The sequence below is a fragment of the Ceratotherium simum genome, chromosome 39 (assembly GCF_057802395.1).
Source record: "Ceratotherium simum simum isolate JZ-2026a chromosome 39, ASM5780239v1, whole genome shotgun sequence".
Taxonomy (NCBI): Eukaryota; Metazoa; Chordata; class Mammalia; order Perissodactyla; family Rhinocerotidae; genus Ceratotherium; species Ceratotherium simum.
The window spans coordinates 13,803,586-13,819,573 of NC_141938.1; the positions used below are offsets into that span (position 1 = coordinate 13,803,586).

The 15,988-nt window shown below is 65.9% G+C and overlaps 1 protein-coding gene across 2 annotated transcripts; it reads left to right on the forward strand.

Annotated features, from left to right (window-relative positions):
* The first annotated feature begins 1,071 nt into the window (after positions 1-1,071).
* Positions 1,072-14,967, forward strand: CACTIN (cactin, spliceosome C complex subunit). Of its 2 annotated transcripts, XR_015550237.1 has the most exons (11): positions 1,072-1,258; positions 3,422-3,899; positions 6,156-6,251; positions 6,744-6,889; positions 7,818-7,980; positions 8,111-8,225; positions 11,182-11,374; positions 12,044-12,166; positions 12,281-12,564; positions 13,667-14,660; positions 14,750-14,967. XR_015550237.1 is itself a non-coding variant. In XM_087425750.1 (10 exons), the coding sequence occupies exons 1-10, from the start codon at positions 1,092-1,094 to the stop codon at positions 14,155-14,157; spliced, it is 2,256 nt and encodes a 751-aa protein (XP_087281876.1). In that variant the 5' UTR covers positions 1,072-1,091; the 3' UTR covers positions 14,158-14,967. The 2 variants fall into 2 exon arrangements, 1 of the variants encoding a protein (XP_087281876.1); XM_087425750.1 differs by having other exon boundaries at positions 13,667-14,967.
* The last annotated feature ends 1,021 nt before the right edge of the window (positions 14,968-15,988 follow it).

The following is a 15,988-nucleotide window of genomic DNA, read 5'->3' on the forward strand; positions in this document are numbered from 1 at the left end:
CTGGGCCTCCAGTCCTGCCTCCTGTGGGACATCTTCCCCGCCAGCCCCACAGGGACTCTGCCTAACAGCCAGTTCATTCCTCCCTTCTCCAAACCCTCCCACGGCTCCCCAGCACCCACAGAACAGAGCTGGACCAGCTCCACGCTGCCTCCTTGGGGCAGGGGGAGGAGGGTGTTAAAGTGACTTACTCTCTCTGAGCCTCCGTTTCCCCATCTATAAAGTGGGTTGAAGGGGAACTCAGGGAGTTATCGAAGTTTTTTTAAAAAAAGCTTAACCCCTGGCCGGCCCCGTGGCTTAGTGGTTAAGTGCGTGTGCTCTGCTGCTGGCGGCCCGGGTTCGGATCCCGGGCGCGCACCGACACACCGCTTCTCCGGCCACGCTGAGGCCGCGTCCCACATACAGCAACTAGAAGAATGTGCAGCTATGACATACAACTATCTACTGGGGTTTTGGGGGGAAAAAAATAAATAAAATCTTTAAAAAAAAAAAAAAAAAAAGCTTAACCCCTGAAATACATAGGTATGGTGGTGGTGGAGCATGATGGTGACTCATAGAAGGTAAGCCCAACATCTAAGGCTTTTCATTCTCCACCTCTGCTCCCACCCCTCGCCGTCTTGAGCAATGTGGACTCGAACCTACGACCTTGGAGCTTTCCCGCCTACACCCACCGCGAGACCTCGCTCCCCGGACACGCCTCCCTTAGCCCCGCCCCGGGCCGCGCCTCCCATTGGCCCCGCCTCCTAGGCCCCGCTCCACTCGCAGTTCCTGGTTTGCACTTTGCTCCGCCCACAGCTCCGCAGGCCCTCTAAGGCGCGAGGACCCTCGTGGGGCTGCCCCTAGTACTGCCTGAAGAGCGAGTCCCCCATCCTGGAGGATACAGTCCGGCCTGAGTCCATCACGCGGGCCACGTTTGCGGGCGGAGGAGAGGTTACGAGGCGTCGAGGTCCCCGCGGGATGGGGCGGCGGGATGTCTTCCTGTCTCCCGGCTCAGGCGCGGACGGGGCAGCCCGGCGCGCGCCGCGGGCGAGGAAGGCCCCCGACGCAGGCCCCGGATATTTGTGTCAGCGCCGTCGCCGCCGCCGTCCCAGCCGATGGGTCGGGGTACACGCTCCCGCTCGCGGTCGGCGGGTCGCAGGGGCCGAAGGCAGCGGAGCCGGAGCGGAAGTCGGAGTCGAAGCCGAAGCAGGAGCCATGGGCGGCGAAACCGGCGGCGCCGGGATGACGAGGGGCGGCGCAGGCGGCGGAGCCGGGAGCGCAGGTGGGGTCGCGGCGTGAGCGGCGCTGGGGATCCGGCTCCGGCCAGAGGGGAGCTGAGAGACCCCCGAGTTAGGCAGGGAGGCCTTCCTGGACAAGGGGACGTCAGGCAGCGAGAGAGGTTCCAGGCAGGGCACCTGGTGGTTGGAGGGACAGCGAGGGGAGTAGGAGGTGAGATCGGAGAGGTACTGGGAGAGCAGATCGTGCTGAAGGGTTTGGCGATTATTCGGAGGGAACTAGGGAGCCATGGAGGATCTTGAGCAAGGGTGTGACCCGGTGTGCCTTACTCTGCAGAACTGTCTCTGGCTTTCGCGTGGAGAAGGCGCTGAGGGGGTGCAGGAGTGACACCAGGGAGGAGGAGGGTGGTACAGCTGTCTAGGCAGCAGATGATGGTCGCCTTCACGAGAGGGAGGCTCTGGGGAGGCACGATGGGAAAGTGGGTAGATTCGAGAGGGATTTCGGAAGTAGAGGTGACAACACTTGCTCGTGGAGGTGGGATGTGAGAGGGAAGAACTGATGATGACAGGTGGCGGGACTTGGTTGACTCCTGGGACCTGGGTCTCAGCGTCCCCGCGGCCCACAGTCCTTTTCTTCTGGAGATGGGGCACCTGGCCAGACTTGGCTTGAGTCTTCTCCAGCACAAAGGAACCAGCACAGTGATGGGGACTGACTCCCAGACCCGGGTCCCCGTGCTGGCTCAGCCCCTAACTGGCTGTAACACCATGTGTGTCCCCAAGATCTCCGAGGGGCTGCCCCGGCGCACATTGTCTCCCATCCCTCCAGCCTGTTCTCCACACCAGGGCCAGAGCGGCTGTAGTCAGACATAGCCGATCGCCCTCCAGGTTTGAGAAGCTGGCTTTTCCTTTTAAGTCTCCTAAAATCACTGCCACCCGGGAATTCCAAGAAGTTATAAGCAACAGACTGGAAATAATGAAGAGATGGTTTAAACCGGGGCTTGGCAAACTACAGCCTGTGAACCAAGAATAGTTTTTACATTTTTACACGGTGAGGAAAAAAATCGAAACAAAAAGAGTATTTTGTGATACAAAATTATAAGAAATTCTAATTTTGGCATCCAGAAATAAAATTTTATTGGAACGCAGCCATGCCTGTTTGTTGGCGTACTGGCCGTGGCCACTTTTGCGCTACGACAGCAGAATTGAGTGATTGTGTCATAGATAGTCTGCCCCTTTATGGATAAAGTTTGCCGACTCTGGTTTAAGCCCCTGGTGTTGATGTTTTAGTACTGGTTCACGTGTAGCATAAGTCTCGTTATTATCATCTTTGCATTTTTTTCATCTACTGTTTTCTAGTATTTGAATTATTCACAAGAATCAGCCACCCTCAATATGTAGAGTTGATGTCGTTATTATGAAAATTTGATCAAATTTGTAGCCTGTATTTAAGGGACTCCAAAATAATTGGTATTCATAGTGTAGATTTTTTGACATGAGCTTAGTGGGTGGAACATTTCACAAAATAAAGACAGATTTTGGTTGTTCTTCTCCCCCCAACATTAAAGAATATATTTCCAGGGCTCGCACATTCCGTTCCCTGCTCCCAATGCCCTTCCCTAGCTCTTTATTCCTGCCAGTCTTACTCCAGTCCATTCCTGCCCGTCCTGTAGGACCATCTAAGCACCACCTTCTGTAAGCCCTCCTTTGATACCTTGGACAGATGAGGTCGTCTGGTTCATAGGATTATAGCAACATCCGACCCCAGCCTCCTCCCTGCCCTCCCTCCTGCTCTCCCCCTCGCTCTCTGCTCTAGGCACTCAGGCCTCCGCTTCTTGAACACACCAAGTAAACTCCTGCCCCAGGGCCTTTGCTTTTGCTGTGCCCTCTGCCTGGGTCGCTCTCCCCCCAGATCTCGCCGTAGCTGCCTCCCCCACGTCCTCCAGTTACCTCTTCAGAGAGCCCCTCTCTGACCTCTCCACCCCCTAACGCCACGTCACTGTTCTTTGCGGCTCACGGCGTCATCTCGTGTCCCACTGTGTGTATCCTTGCTGATGTGAGCCCCGCGAAGGCAGGGACTGTCAATGTTTTGGTCCCTGCTGTGTCCCCAGAACCTCGACCAGTGCCTGGACACAGCAGGCACTCCGTGAGCATCTGTGCAGCAGCTGACGGGGCGGAGGCAGCTAGCAGCCCTTTGCGGACTCCCCCTGCAGGTCGGATTCGGAGGAGGAACGGTGGCAGCGGCGCGGGAGGCCGAGCCGGAGCCCGGCGCCGCGCCGGAGGCGCTCCCAGGACCGGTCCTCTCAGTCCGACTCGGGCGATGAGCGGCGGCAGCAGCGGGGCGGATGGGCGCCGCGCCGGCGGACGCGCTCCTGGTCCCCGGGCTCCTCGGCGTCCAGCTCGGCGTCCCCAGCGCGCTCCCGGAGCCCCGGGGCGGCGGCCGCGGCCCTGAGCCAGCAGCAGAGCCTGCAGGAGCGGCTGCGGCTGCGCGAGGAGCGGAAGCAGCAGGAGGAGCTGCGGAAGGCCTTCGAGACGCCCGAGGAGAAGCGCGCGCGGCGGCTGGCCAAGAAGGAGGCCAAGGAGAGGAAGAAGCGGGAGAAGATGGGCTGGGGCGAGGAGTACATGGGCTACACCAACACCGACAACCCCTTCGGCGACAACAACCTCCTGGGCACCTTCATCTGGAGCAAGGTGAGCGCGGCCGGGCCCGCCGCCTCTCGTGGCTTCCGCGCCGCTGCTGCTCCCGGAGGCGGTGCAGCGCTCGGGGCGCGCGCTCCCGGCGTGCGCTTGCCGCCAGGGGCTGACCTGACGCACACGCGCACGCACGCTGGCTTCGCCCGCTTCGCTGCCCTCGCTGTCCCTCGCAGTGTAAACCTCCAGGCTCTCTGCTCAGAACCCAGCCTAAGTTCAGGCGTGACTGCAGAGCAGGGTGCTAGCGTCACGTCCCGGGATGGGATTCCCCGGTGATCCAGGCCCGGGCACCTCAGAGCTGTCCCCACAGCTCGGGGTGAAAGGCACACACCGGTCTCTCACCCGCCAGCCAGGCCTTGGGCACGTGGTGTGCAACTACAGACTTTCTCGCACGTTCTGGAGGCCAGAAGTCCCCAGTCCAGGTGTGGGCAGGGCAGTGCTCCCTCCAGAGGCTCTCGGGGAGGGTCCTGTCTTGCCTCTTCTAGCTTCTGGTGGCTGCTGGCAGCCCTCGGCTCACAGCGCATCACGCCCATCTGTTGTCACGTGACCTTCTCTCTGCGTCTCTGTGTCTGAATTCCCCTCTTCTTACAAGGACACCAGTCAGTGGATTAAGGCCCAGTCTGCTCCAGTGTGACCTCATCTTAACTCATTTCATCTGCAGGGAGCCTTTTTCCAAATAAGGTCACGTTCAGAGGTTGCAGGGGTTGGGCCGTGGACGTATCCTTTTCGAGGACACAGTTCACCCGGCACAGCGCCTGTTGGTGGTGGGGGAGGGTGAGAGCAGGTGGGCACAGTTGGAAGCCTCGGCGTCTCCCACTAGTCGCACGCAGTCTAGGCACAGTTTCTTCTGTTGTCTTGAACACACTGAGCCATTCCACCCCAGGGCCTTTGCACTCACCGTTCCTCTGCCTGGAACACTCTCCACCTCTTCCCATGAGTACTTCTTTGTCATTCTTTAGATCTTGGCTGACATGTTCCCTCTGAGACCCCTCCTGGCCCCCCGGGTCCCCCAGGTCCCCCAGTATTCTTTATCCGGGCCCTGCCTCTCCCTTCCTGGCACTTTTCTGACAAACGTGTGTCATGCGCCCACTGGGTGCTGGATACCGTGTGGGCCCTGGGCATGCATCCGTGAGGAGAGAGACAGAGACCCCCGTCCTCGGGGGGCAGCAGTGGGCGAGACGGACTGTGAAAAAGCGGATCAGCCTGGGTGGGCATAGGAGAGAATGCAGGTGGGCATCGGGGAGCGGCCCGGCTGCAGCGTAAAAGGAGCAGGTCCAGAAGGGTCGAGTCACAAAGGTGCCGTCTAGACACCACGTCCTAATTCCTAACGTGTGGCCCCTGACGGCCGGTGAGCTCCCGGGGCAGCTCTGTCCCCAGGCCTGCACACGGTGGGTGCTTGGTAAATGGAGGAGCGAGCTTCCGCAGTTTGGTGTGGTCGGCACGTGCGCCTGTGCAGGCGTGTCCCCCCGGCCTCGGGGAGTCACCCCACGGGAGGCTTCACGGGCCCCTCCTGTGATCGGCTCGCGGGCCGTGGCCCCGGCCCAGCCTCTGCTGTCTCTAGGCCGGGCAGGGCGCTAGATGGGCTCACGGTTTGGGGGGCGTCCTCTGGGCCGCTGGGGTGGCCCCGAGCCAGGTGGCCCCATGTCCCCTGGAGGCAGGCTTTTCCAGGTATGGGGGGGTCCTTGAACACCCCTCGGAGCCGGGAGAGGTGACCATGGGGAAGTGCGTGGCTCAGCGCCGTGCTTGGGCAACGACTGTGAGGTGAGACTGGGGGTGCGAGGGTCTCCAAGCCCCCGTGCCACAGCCCCCTTGTTGGCTGAGGGCACAGCCGGGAAGAACCACTGTCTGCAGTCCTGGCGCCCCAAGTGTGGGAGCCGTCCCCCCAGTCGCAGGGACCCCGGCCGTGTGCTTTCAGGGCTTGCTCCGTCTCTGCTCCTGCCCCCCCACGCAGCCGCCGAGGGCTCGCGCCCAGAGCCGGGCCACAGGCCTCACTAGGCCCCGAGGGGCCTCTCCGTGCCCTGCGGGGCGGGGCGGCCGCCTCCCGTCACTCAGGTGGGGGCGCTCCGGGATGTTGATGGCCCCGGGGTGACTCCGCAGTGTTGAGGGGCACGTCTTAATGGCAGTCGGGGAGGTGTGGCGGGGGCCGTCACCTCCCTGAGCCCCTCTCCTTGGCTGGAAGGCCCAGTCCGTCTCCTGGAGGAGTGTGTGGGAGGCTCCCTGCGGGGTGGCGATGGAGCTGTGTGGTCGCCCTTCCAGGCCCTGGAGAAGAAGGGGATCAGCCACCTGGAGGAGAAGGAGCTGAAGGAGCGGAACAAGCGGATCCAGGAGGACAATCGGCTGGAGCTGCAGAAGGTGGGCTGCCCTCGGCCTGCCCGCACGGGGTCAGGCGGCCTGTCCTCGTGGGGGCTGGAAGGCCGGCTCACCCTGGCCTAACTCAAGCCAGACCTAATTGTCTTATGTGGAAAGTTGGGGGAGGCTGGCTTCAGGCACGGTTGGATCCAGGGCTCAGGCAGTGACTCCAGCGAGCTGTTTCCCTCCGCCTCAGCTGTGCTGGCCTCTGGGCTTTACTCTCAGACGCTCCCGTCACGGTGGCAGAAATGGCCCGGCCGCTCCGGGCTGCTGTGTCTCCAGCAGAAAGAGGGCCCCTCCTGCCCCAGGGTCTGTCCCAAGCCTCAGGCCTCTCTGGCCCGATCCCTGTGTGCAGGGTCAGCAGGCTGAGGCCAGGTCTGGGTTACAGTCCCACCCCTGACCCCGGGGGAGCCCACGGCCTGAGAGGGTACAGGGCAGGCCCCACGAGAGCCCCGTCGTCCGGCTGTCCCGCTCACCGTGCCCGTGCGCCCCCAGGTGAAGCAGCTACGGCTGGAGCGGGAGCGGGAGAAGGCCATGCGTGAGCAGGAGCTGGAGATGCTGCAGCGGGAGAAGGAGGCGGAGCACTTCAAGACGTGGGAGGAGCAGGAGGACAACTTCCACCTGCAGCAGGCCAAGCTGCGGTGCGTGCGGAGATGGGCCTGGGCGGCGCTGCCCTCCTCCCTCCCCGCTCCGGCCCCCGCCGCCTCTGGACCCCAACACCAGAGCCCGGGTCTGCCCCAGGGCCTTTGTACCTGCTGTTCACCGCCTCACCTGTTGCCTCCCTGGGGGCCCTCCCTGACCCCGTTCCTGGCGCCTGCCCCTGCTCCGTGTGCACACTGCTCCCTGTTGCTTCCTTCCTCGCATCTGTCGCTGGCTGGCCTCCCGTCTCCCCCATGGGGCTGGTACCCAGGAGACGTCTGAATGTGCCGCGGTCCACGGAGCAGAGCCAAGTCGAGGGTGCTGGGCCCCAGGCCGGCACCGGCTGTGTTCGTCCCTCTCCACCCCCGGCCCACAGTGGGGTTCGCTCATCAGCCCCATTTACAGTGAGGCTCCTAGGGGTCGTGAGTTGCCCGGACGCCACATGGCGGTGTTTGAGCCCCAAGCCCTGCATGTGCACCCGGAGCCCACCCCTGCCCCCCATCGTCGTGCTGCCCGCTGGGCCCCCCTCCGGCTCCTAGGGCTCCGGCCTTGTCACGGGCTCGCTCGGGTCAGGCCAGGGTCAGCCCCTGATGCACATCCCCTGGGCACAGCACTGAGGGTTCTGGATCTTCTGCCCGGGCGGCCTGTCCAGCCCATCCAGCGGGAGGAAGGGGTCCTCTCTGCCCCTCCGGCTCCCCTCCCACCCACTGCTCTACAGACCCCACACTCGCTCCCATCTCTGCCCCTTTCTGGCCTGTGCCTTCCCTCTGACCCATCTGATCCTCTGCCTGATGCCACCTCTTCCAGGAAGACTTCCCTGACCCCCACGACGGCCAGGCTCCTCCCCGCTCCCACAGCGGTTGCCCCCTGAGGGCAGGGTCTGCGGGAGGGAGGGCACCCCCGCCTCTGACACCACCCCGCCCCCCGCAGCTCCAAGATCCGCATCCGGGACGGGCGGGCCAAGCCCATCGACCTGCTGGCCAAGTACATCAGCGCCGAGGACGACGACCTGGCTGTGGAGATGCATGAGCCCTACACCTTTCTCAACGGGCTCACGGTGGCCGACATGGAGGACCTGCTGGAGGACATCCAGGTGCCGCCCGCGCCCCGCCCCGGCCCCCGCCGCCTCACCCCTGCCCCTGCGCCCCCACCGCCTCTCCCCCGCGCCCCGGCCCCTTGCACGCCCCTCCCGCCTGCTGCCTCACCCCTGCGCCTTGTGCCAGGTGTACATGGAGCTCGAGCAGGGCAAGAATGCGGACTTCTGGCGAGACATGACCATCATCACCGAGGATGAGATTGCCAAGCTGCGGAAGCTGGAGGCCTCGGGCAAGGGGCCAGGTAACGCGGGGCCCGCGGCACACCCCCCGGGCTGGCGGGCCAGAGGGACGTGGGCGTGCTCCTGGGGACACATCAGGGTCTGCTGGGAGCCGCCACGGGCCCGGTGGTTCCACAGGAAGCCTCAGGTTCCCTGTGGGGCCGGTCCCCGTGCAGGCCTCAGTTTCCCCATCCCGGCCTCTGAGCCACCAGGGGGCAGCGTGGGCACGGGAGCCGCAGGACCGGGGAGGGGCGGCAGAGCGCCCCAGTGCACCCCCAGCTTCCGCCAGTGATCGCTGAGCGCGTGGCTTGGCTTCCGCGGGAGCAGAGCCAGCGGGGCTTCTCGTCCGGGTTTCAGGTTGTCACCGGAGGCTCCGTCTGTTTGAGGGAGAGCAGGAGGCGGCCCCGCTTGGCTGGGAGCCACGCAGCCTCCATCTGTGCGTCCCTGGGTCCTCTGTCAGTGAACTTGTCATCACGGTGACGGCGTGCTTGTCATCACGAGGGCAATGGGCTCTAAATCGGGATTTCTCGTGCTCGGCACTGCGGCCCTGGGGCCAGGTCGTTCTCTGTGGGGCCGTCCCCGGCACTGTGGGGGTGGAGCAGCGTTCACTGGATGCCAGGAGCGCCCCCAGTGTGACAGCCACAGATGTCCCCGGACATCGCCCGGTGTCCCCTGGGGGCAGTTCCCCCCGGGTGGGAACCACTGTTGCATAACCACAGCAGGCCCGCCCCTGCAGCTGCAGCCTTGACAGCGTCCAGCTCCCAGGGCCCCGGGTCCCTGTCCCTGTCGCTGAGCTCTGTCCTTCATTGCCCTCTCAGCGTCACTGCGGGCTGCGTGCGTGGCCGAGGACACGCGTCCTCCCCTCCCCGAGCGTGTGGACATGCCATCGTCCGCTGCTCAGACTGGGGCCGGGACGGCTTCCTTCCTCCCGGGGAGGGAGGTGTCTTTTCTTCGTAAGATGGACTTTGTTTCTCGTGTCCCCTTAGCAGGGCGCATCCTGCAGTAACTTCCAGGGAAGGGGAGGGGGACTCTTGGCCATCAGAAACGTGCGTGAGGACACGGCTCCTTGGGAGGCCACGGGGCTGGGTGTGGAGCTCTGGGGACGGCGTTTTCCATGGGAAGCGGACGACCCCGCCCCACCAGCTGTGGGAGAGTCTGAAGGGACATTCCACCGGGTCCCGCCGCTTCCAGAGTCCCCCGGGCACCCAGGCCACGCTCCTCTCTTTTGGCCGTTTCTCCCCCTTCTCTTTCCGCCACGTCAGTCACTTCCCTGTCTACTTTCCCTTCTGGGGTCCCTGGTGGCTCCAGGTGTCCTCAGATTGCTAAGAGAAGAAGGTTCGAGTCCACCTGGGGCCCCACAGAGGGCGGGCCTTTGTCTTTTCAAATTAAGTTGGGCTTTTTCTTTTGTTTTTGTAACTGGGAACCCGTACCGTAGGGTGTGCAGCAGACAGTGGGTCCCCGGACGCCCCTGTTCCCCCCGCAGCGATCCCCCCATTGGGCTCAGCAGTCCCCGTGGGCCTCCCCCATCCCCACACTGCTGCCTCCTCTCCTGACACTGTCCCGGAGTGCTCCAGTTGGATCCTGCTGGGCTCTGTGGGGGCCGTCCGGGCTGCGTCCAGACCTGGGACCTGGCTGCCTTTGGACAATGGCTTGGCTTCTGTGGGAGCGGCATCCGGAGGGGCTGTCTGACTGGGGTTCAGTTTTCACAGTGGCTCCGTCTTTCTGTCTGAGCGAGCGCAGGACGCGGCCCTGCTCGGCCAGGTGTGGAGCTGTCGCCGAATTCGCTTGTGGTCCCACGCTCTCTCTGCACCTGTTACAGACGGAGGCCGGGCCGCCAGCCTGGTGGGGCTGCGTTGGGCCCAGCACGGGCCTGAGTCTCTAGATGCTGGTTCCAGGGCCCCGGCTTAGCCCGCTGCAGGGACTCGGGCCCCCCTCGGCCCTGTCTGATCGGCTGTGACCCTTCGTCCACTGGTAGGGTTGTCAAAGCCTGCTTTTGAGCAGGGAGCATGAGCTGGGTGCCCATCCCCACGTCCACCCAGCAGCTGGGGCCTGAGCTCCCCATGGCCCAGCATGGTCCTGGGGAGCAGCAGCTAGAAGCCCAAGGAGGTCCCGCCCTCAGGAAGCCATGAATCAGGCGTCCAGGCCGAGGGGGCAATCTGGTGGTCAGGGAGGGCTTCCCAGGAGAAGGGATGTTCTTGCTGAGCGCTGAGGGCGGGTGGGATCTAGGAGATGGACTGGGCGGGGAAGAACATGTTGCTGGAAAGCGCCGCATGTGTAAAGGCCCTGGGGCGGGGCGCGGGGCATGCTCGGCGCCTGATGAGCAACAGGGAGGCTGGTGTGCCCGGGCACTAGGGTCAGGTCCCCCGCCCTTGCGGGCCTCTCAGTCTGGAGAGAAGGAAGTGTGATAGATAGACACCCCTGCAGGATGCAGGGGGTCTGATTGTCTCGGGGCAGCGTCAGGACTTCCTGCAGCCTGGGAAAGCCTCCGTGCTGTGGTGAGGCGCGTCCTCCATGCCAGGCATAGCCGAGTGCTCTTGTGCATGGTCTCGTTGGGCTTCACAGAGGGGGAAACTGAGGCCCAGAGAGGGGGATCCACTTGCCCAAGGCCACACAGCTGGGGCCGGCAGAGCAGGATCTGAATCCTGGAGATTGTGGCTGCCGGTGAACCCTCCTGGCTCCTCAACATGGTTCAGGGCAGGCGGTGGGTGGGGTGGGCAGGCTGGTCACGCCGGGCCGAGGTGCTCACACTTAACCTGCAGGTCAGACCCACTGCGGAGGGGCTGAGAGATGCCCGCCCGGCCTCCCCCAGGCCCAGGGAGTCAGATCTGTCCTGGCCAGGGTGCACGGCCTGTCGCCAGCTCAGTGCGTGAGAAGGATCTGGCCCAGGAGGGAGGCCGAGCTGGGGGAGGAGAGCCGGTGTGGGCACAGCGGGGGGGCGCGGCCAGCACTGAGCGGCCCCCACCCCCCACCCCACTGCAGGCGAGCGGCGAGAGGGCGTCAACGCCTCGGTCAGCTCCGATGTGCAGTCAGTCTTCAAGGGCAAGACCTACAGCCAGCTACAGTTCATCTTCCAGGGCATCGAGGGCAAGATCCAGGCCGGGGGCCCCAACCTGGACATGGGCTACTGGGAGAGCCTGCTGCAGCAGCTCCGCGCCCACATGGCGCGCGCCAGGTCAGCGGGCGGCGGGCCTCGGCCCTCGGGGTCTCACCTCCGTCGGGGTCTCACCCAGGGCACAGGAGCTGTCTCCCCCAGGCCTGCTGGGCCGGGGCGGGGAGCCACAGGCCAGTGCCCCTGCTGGAAGGTCCCCGCCGTGCTCCCGTGCCCCGCACCTGGAGTCAGGGCCCTGGGGGCCAGGCAGCGCCTCCTGCCTTCCGGCCTGTCCCCAGCACTTGGCCTGTCTCCCCTCAGGCTCAGCGGGCAGCACAGGAAGCCCCCAGGGCCGCCTGTCCCCCGCCGTCCTTCTGCAGGCCCCACACTCTTTGTGTACAAATTCTCAGCGAGCTTGGCCGTGTAAACACGCGCCTGCTGGCCGCTAACTGTGCGGTCGCCTCTAAATTTATCCTCTGCCTCGCCTGCCTGCGGCCTGTTTCCGCCCGGCTGGGCCGTTGCCCGCACGTGGACACCCTGGTACAGGGACTTGCCCCTCTGGCCAAGGGACAGTTCTCGGGGCTCTGAGACCCTGTGCCCCGTTTTCCTCATGGCCCAGACCCTGACCCTGGCCTGGCTGCACCTGGGTAGGGGCCCCAGCCTGGGCGGTGGGCCAAAGGGGGCTCAGGAGAAAGCCTTTGGGGGCAGGCCCCCTGGCCCCGAGTGTCGGGGTGACCAGGGCCCGCGTTGCAGGCTGCGCGAGCGGCACCAGGACGTGCTGCGGCAGAAGCTCTACAAGCTGAAGCAGGAGCAGGGCGTGGAGAGCGAGCCCCTGTTCCCCATCCTCAAGCAGGAGCCGCAGTCTCCGGGCCACAGGTGGGCCGCCCGCGCTCCCCTTCCCCGCCCCGGCCCGGCCCGGCCCGCGCCCACCTCTGGAGGGGCCGGGTGGCCGCCCGCCGCCCGCCCAGCCCGGCCCGCTCTCGTCCGCAGCCTGGAGCCTGAGGAGCCGGCGCCCACCCCGCCAGGCCCCTCCGAGGAGGGCGGTCCCGCCGAGCCCGAGGCGGACGGGGCGGCGCCGGCGGAGGGCGAGGCCGACGGGGAGGCAGTGCTCATGGAGGAGGACCTGATCCAGCAGAGCCTGGACGACTACGACGCCGGCAAGTACAGCCCGCGGCTGCTCACGGCCCACGAGCTGCCGCTCGACGCCCACGTGCTGGAGCCCGACGAGGACCTGCAGCGCCTGCAGCTGTCGCGCCAGCAGCTCCAGGTCACAGGTGCGGCGGGAGGGCGGGGCCAGGGCATTGGGGTGGGGCTGTGGGAGGGGAGGGGCCGGGGCTGCTGGGGGCGGGGGACCGGGCGGGGCCAGGAGGGGTGGGGCCAGGGCCGACAGGGGTGGGGACTGGGCAGGAGGGGTGGGGCCATGGTTGCTATGGGTGGGGCGGGGAGGAGGGGCGGGGTCTGGGACTGGGCCTCTCGGGGCCACCGGGAGGGCGGGGAGTGGGCTCCTTGGGTGGGGCCAGCTGGAGGGGCGGGGCCGGGGTTGCCGGGGGCGGGGCCACCAGGAGGGCGGGGAGTGGGCTCCTTGGGCGGGGCCAGCTGGAGGGGCGGGGCCGGGGTTGCCGGGGGCGGGGCCCCCGGGAGGGCGGGGAGTGGGCTCCTTGGGCGGGGCCAGCTGGAGGGCGGGGCCAGGGTGCCGGGGCGGGCCGGCGGGAGGTTGGGGAGTGGGCTCCTTGGGCGGGGCCAGCTGGATGGGCGGGGCCGGGGTTGCCGGGGGCGGGGCCACCGGGAGGGCGGGGAGTGGGCTCCTTGGGTGGGGCCAGCTGGAGGGGCGGGGCCGGGGTTGCTGGGGGCGGGGCCACCAGGAGGGTGGGGAGTGGGCTCCTTGGGCGGGGCCAGCTGGATGGGCGGGGCCGGGGTTGCCGGGGGCGGGGCCACCGGGAGGGCGGGGAGTGGGCTCCTTGGGCGGGGCCAGCTGGAGGGGCAGGGCCGGGGTTGCCGGGGGCGGGGCCACCGGGAGGGCGGGGAGTGGGCTCCTTGGGCGGGGGCCAGCTGGAGGGCGGGGCCAGGGGGCCGGGGGCGGGGCCGGCGGGAGGGTGGGGAGTGGGCTCCTTGGGCGGGGCCAGCTGGATGGGCGGGGCCGGGGTTGCCGGGGGCGGGGCCACCGGGAGGGCGGGGAGTGGGCTCCTTGGGCGGGGCCAGCTGGAGGGCGGGGCCAGGGTGCCGGGGGCGGGGCCGGCGGGAGGGTGGGGAGTGGGCTCCTTGGGCGGGGCCAGCTGGAGGGGCGGGGCCGGGGTTGCCGGGGGCGGGGCCGGCGGGAGGGCGGCGATGTCGAGGCTGAGCCGCCTTGTCCCCGGTTCACGCGCCCGCCCGCCGCAGGGGACGCGAGCGAGAGCGCGGAGGACATCTTCTTCCGGCGGGCCAAGGAGGGCATGGGCCAGGACGAGGCGCAGTTCAGCGTGGAGATGCCGCTGACGGGCAAGGCGTACCTGTGGGCCGACAAGTACCGGCCGCGCAAGCCGCGCTTCTTCAACCGCGTGCACACGGGCTTCGAGTGGAACAAGTACAACCAGACGCACTACGACTTCGACAACCCGCCGCCCAAGATCGTGCAGGGCTACAAGTTCAACATCTTCTACCCCGACCTCATCGACAAGCGCGCCACGCCCGAGTACTTCCTGGAGGCCTGCGCCGACAGCAGGGACTTCGCGACGCTGCGCTTCCGCGCGGGGCCGCCCTACGAGGACATCGCCTTCAAGGTGGTGAGCCGCGAGTGGGAGTACTCGCACCGCCACGGCTTCCGCTGCCAGTTCGCCAACGGCATCTTCCAGCTCTGGTTCCACTTCAAGCGCTACCGCTACCGGCGGTGACGCCCCGCCGCCCCCCGGCGGGAGCGGGGCCCCGCGGAGCCCGCTGTCCAGCCGGGCGGGCTGAGGCCCTGCGGCGCCGGCGGAGGCGGCCAGAGGGGCCCGGAGTGGGGAGCCAGCCTTGCGGGAGACAGACACCCCGAGTCCGGGGCGCTGCCGGCGCGTGGACACAGCGGGGGCTGCGGGCCGCGCGCTCCGGGCCTTCCCCGGCCGGCCTTCCTCGAGCCGCAGCGGTGGGGCCAGACCCTGCTGTGCCCGTTCCAGGAGAGACCAGCGGAGGGCCGTCCCAGCACCGGGGTCCCCCCAGCTCGCCCCTGCTGCTGGCTGTGGGGTCAGTGTCCCCCAGCGGGCGTGCAGGATGTGTCACCGTCCACCATCAGGTCCAGGAACCGAGGGTCACTGAGACGGCCTTCCTCCCACGTGGGGACAGTTGTGTTCCTTGAAGCCACCCCGGAGCCGCCTGGCTTGTCCCGTGTCTCAGACGGGGACAGCCTCTGGCCTGACAGGTGCGGTCACTCGGCCCCAGTCACAGGCCATCAACAGTCCACCAGGCGGCTGACCCGGGAAACACATTTCTTGAAACATTTTCTTACAGTCTTTTCTAGGCTAACATGGGAAAACCCTGCGCCATCCCTGCCGTGCCCGGCTGCTCCTCGGACAGCCCCACCCTGACACCCTCTTTCACTGGGAAATAGCTTAAGTGGTTTCTCTAAAAGGACTTTTCTGGAGGGGGGGGAGAAATCTTGTTTATTTTCATTTAACTGGTCTACTGGTGAGATTGCATGTTTTTAATAAACATTTTATTTTAGAATACTTTTAGATGTTCAGAAATGCCGCGGAGTCTAGAGTTGCCCCACCCCACACCGCCGCCCACACCCAGCGGTCCCCCTGCTGCCTTATGTAACCACAGCACATCTGTCACGGCTCAGGCGCTGAACACAACCAAGACGACCTTTTAAAAACAGCCACAGCACCTAAAAATAGTTGACAGCCGTTCCTTAGGAAGCTTCTGGTAGCAGACACGTGCCCCCACCCATCAGGCCACAATCCGAGACACTCCGGACTGGAACACGGATGCTGCTCGCCTGGACTAGGAGTCCTCGCCTGGGGACGGTGCTCGGCCACAACCGGACACGTTTCTGGTTGCCGCACTGGGGGAGCTCCTGGCATCGAGTGGGTGGGGCCAGTGATGCTGCTCCACCCCCACAGCGGCCAGGACGGCCCCCCAGAGAGTGACCCGGCCCCCATGTCAGCAGTGCCACGGCTGACACTCTCCCCAGGGCACTGGTCGCCTCCCAGCCCTGACTTCAGCCTCGGGTACGGCCCGGGCCTCTGCTTTGCACCCCCCCCCACCACACACGAGCTTGCACGCAGTGGGCACGTTCTAGACGGCAGGGCTTGGGGCCTCGCAGGGAAGTGCCTCTGTCAAAGGGCCCCCTCTCCACGCTGCAGGCCCCGCCCATCCAGCCAGCCTGGTCCAGGGTGAAGAACACCCCTTATGGCAGCACACAGACCCGCTCCATCGCCTTCAGAGCCCATGGCAGACATGACCAATCAGCTGCTGATTGCCAGAGCAATTTTGCCAGAGCAGTCCTAGAATCCGCGCATCCCCAGCCAGTCACCCCGTTGACCCCTGGCCTTCGGCTTGTCCCCGAGTGCGGGACAGGCTGAGTCGGGCAGACCCGGGAGGCACTTCCTCACGGGGAAGGCCCTGTTCTGTCCTCACAGCGTGGGCCGTGTGGCTGCTGCGGCCCAGGCCTCACCAGCCCCACGAGACGGCGTTATGGCCATCTTGCTGCTGGGCAAACAGGCCCAGAGGCCCAGAAAGTGGCAC

Bases quoted from the DNA above. Each gene is read 5' to 3' on its own strand.
- CACTIN (XM_087425750.1), top strand. From the start codon at position 1,092: ATGGGTCGGGGTACACGCTCCCGCTCGCGGTCGGCGGGTCGCAGGGGC. The intron at 1,259-3,421 runs GTGGGGTCGCGG...CTCCCCCTGCAG, and splicing joins CGGCGGAGCCGGGAGCGCAG to GTCGGATTCGGAGGAGGAAC. The intron at 6,890-7,817 runs GTGCGTGCGGAG...CGCCCCCCGCAG, and splicing joins CTGCAGCAGGCCAAGCTGCG to CTCCAAGATCCGCATCCGGG.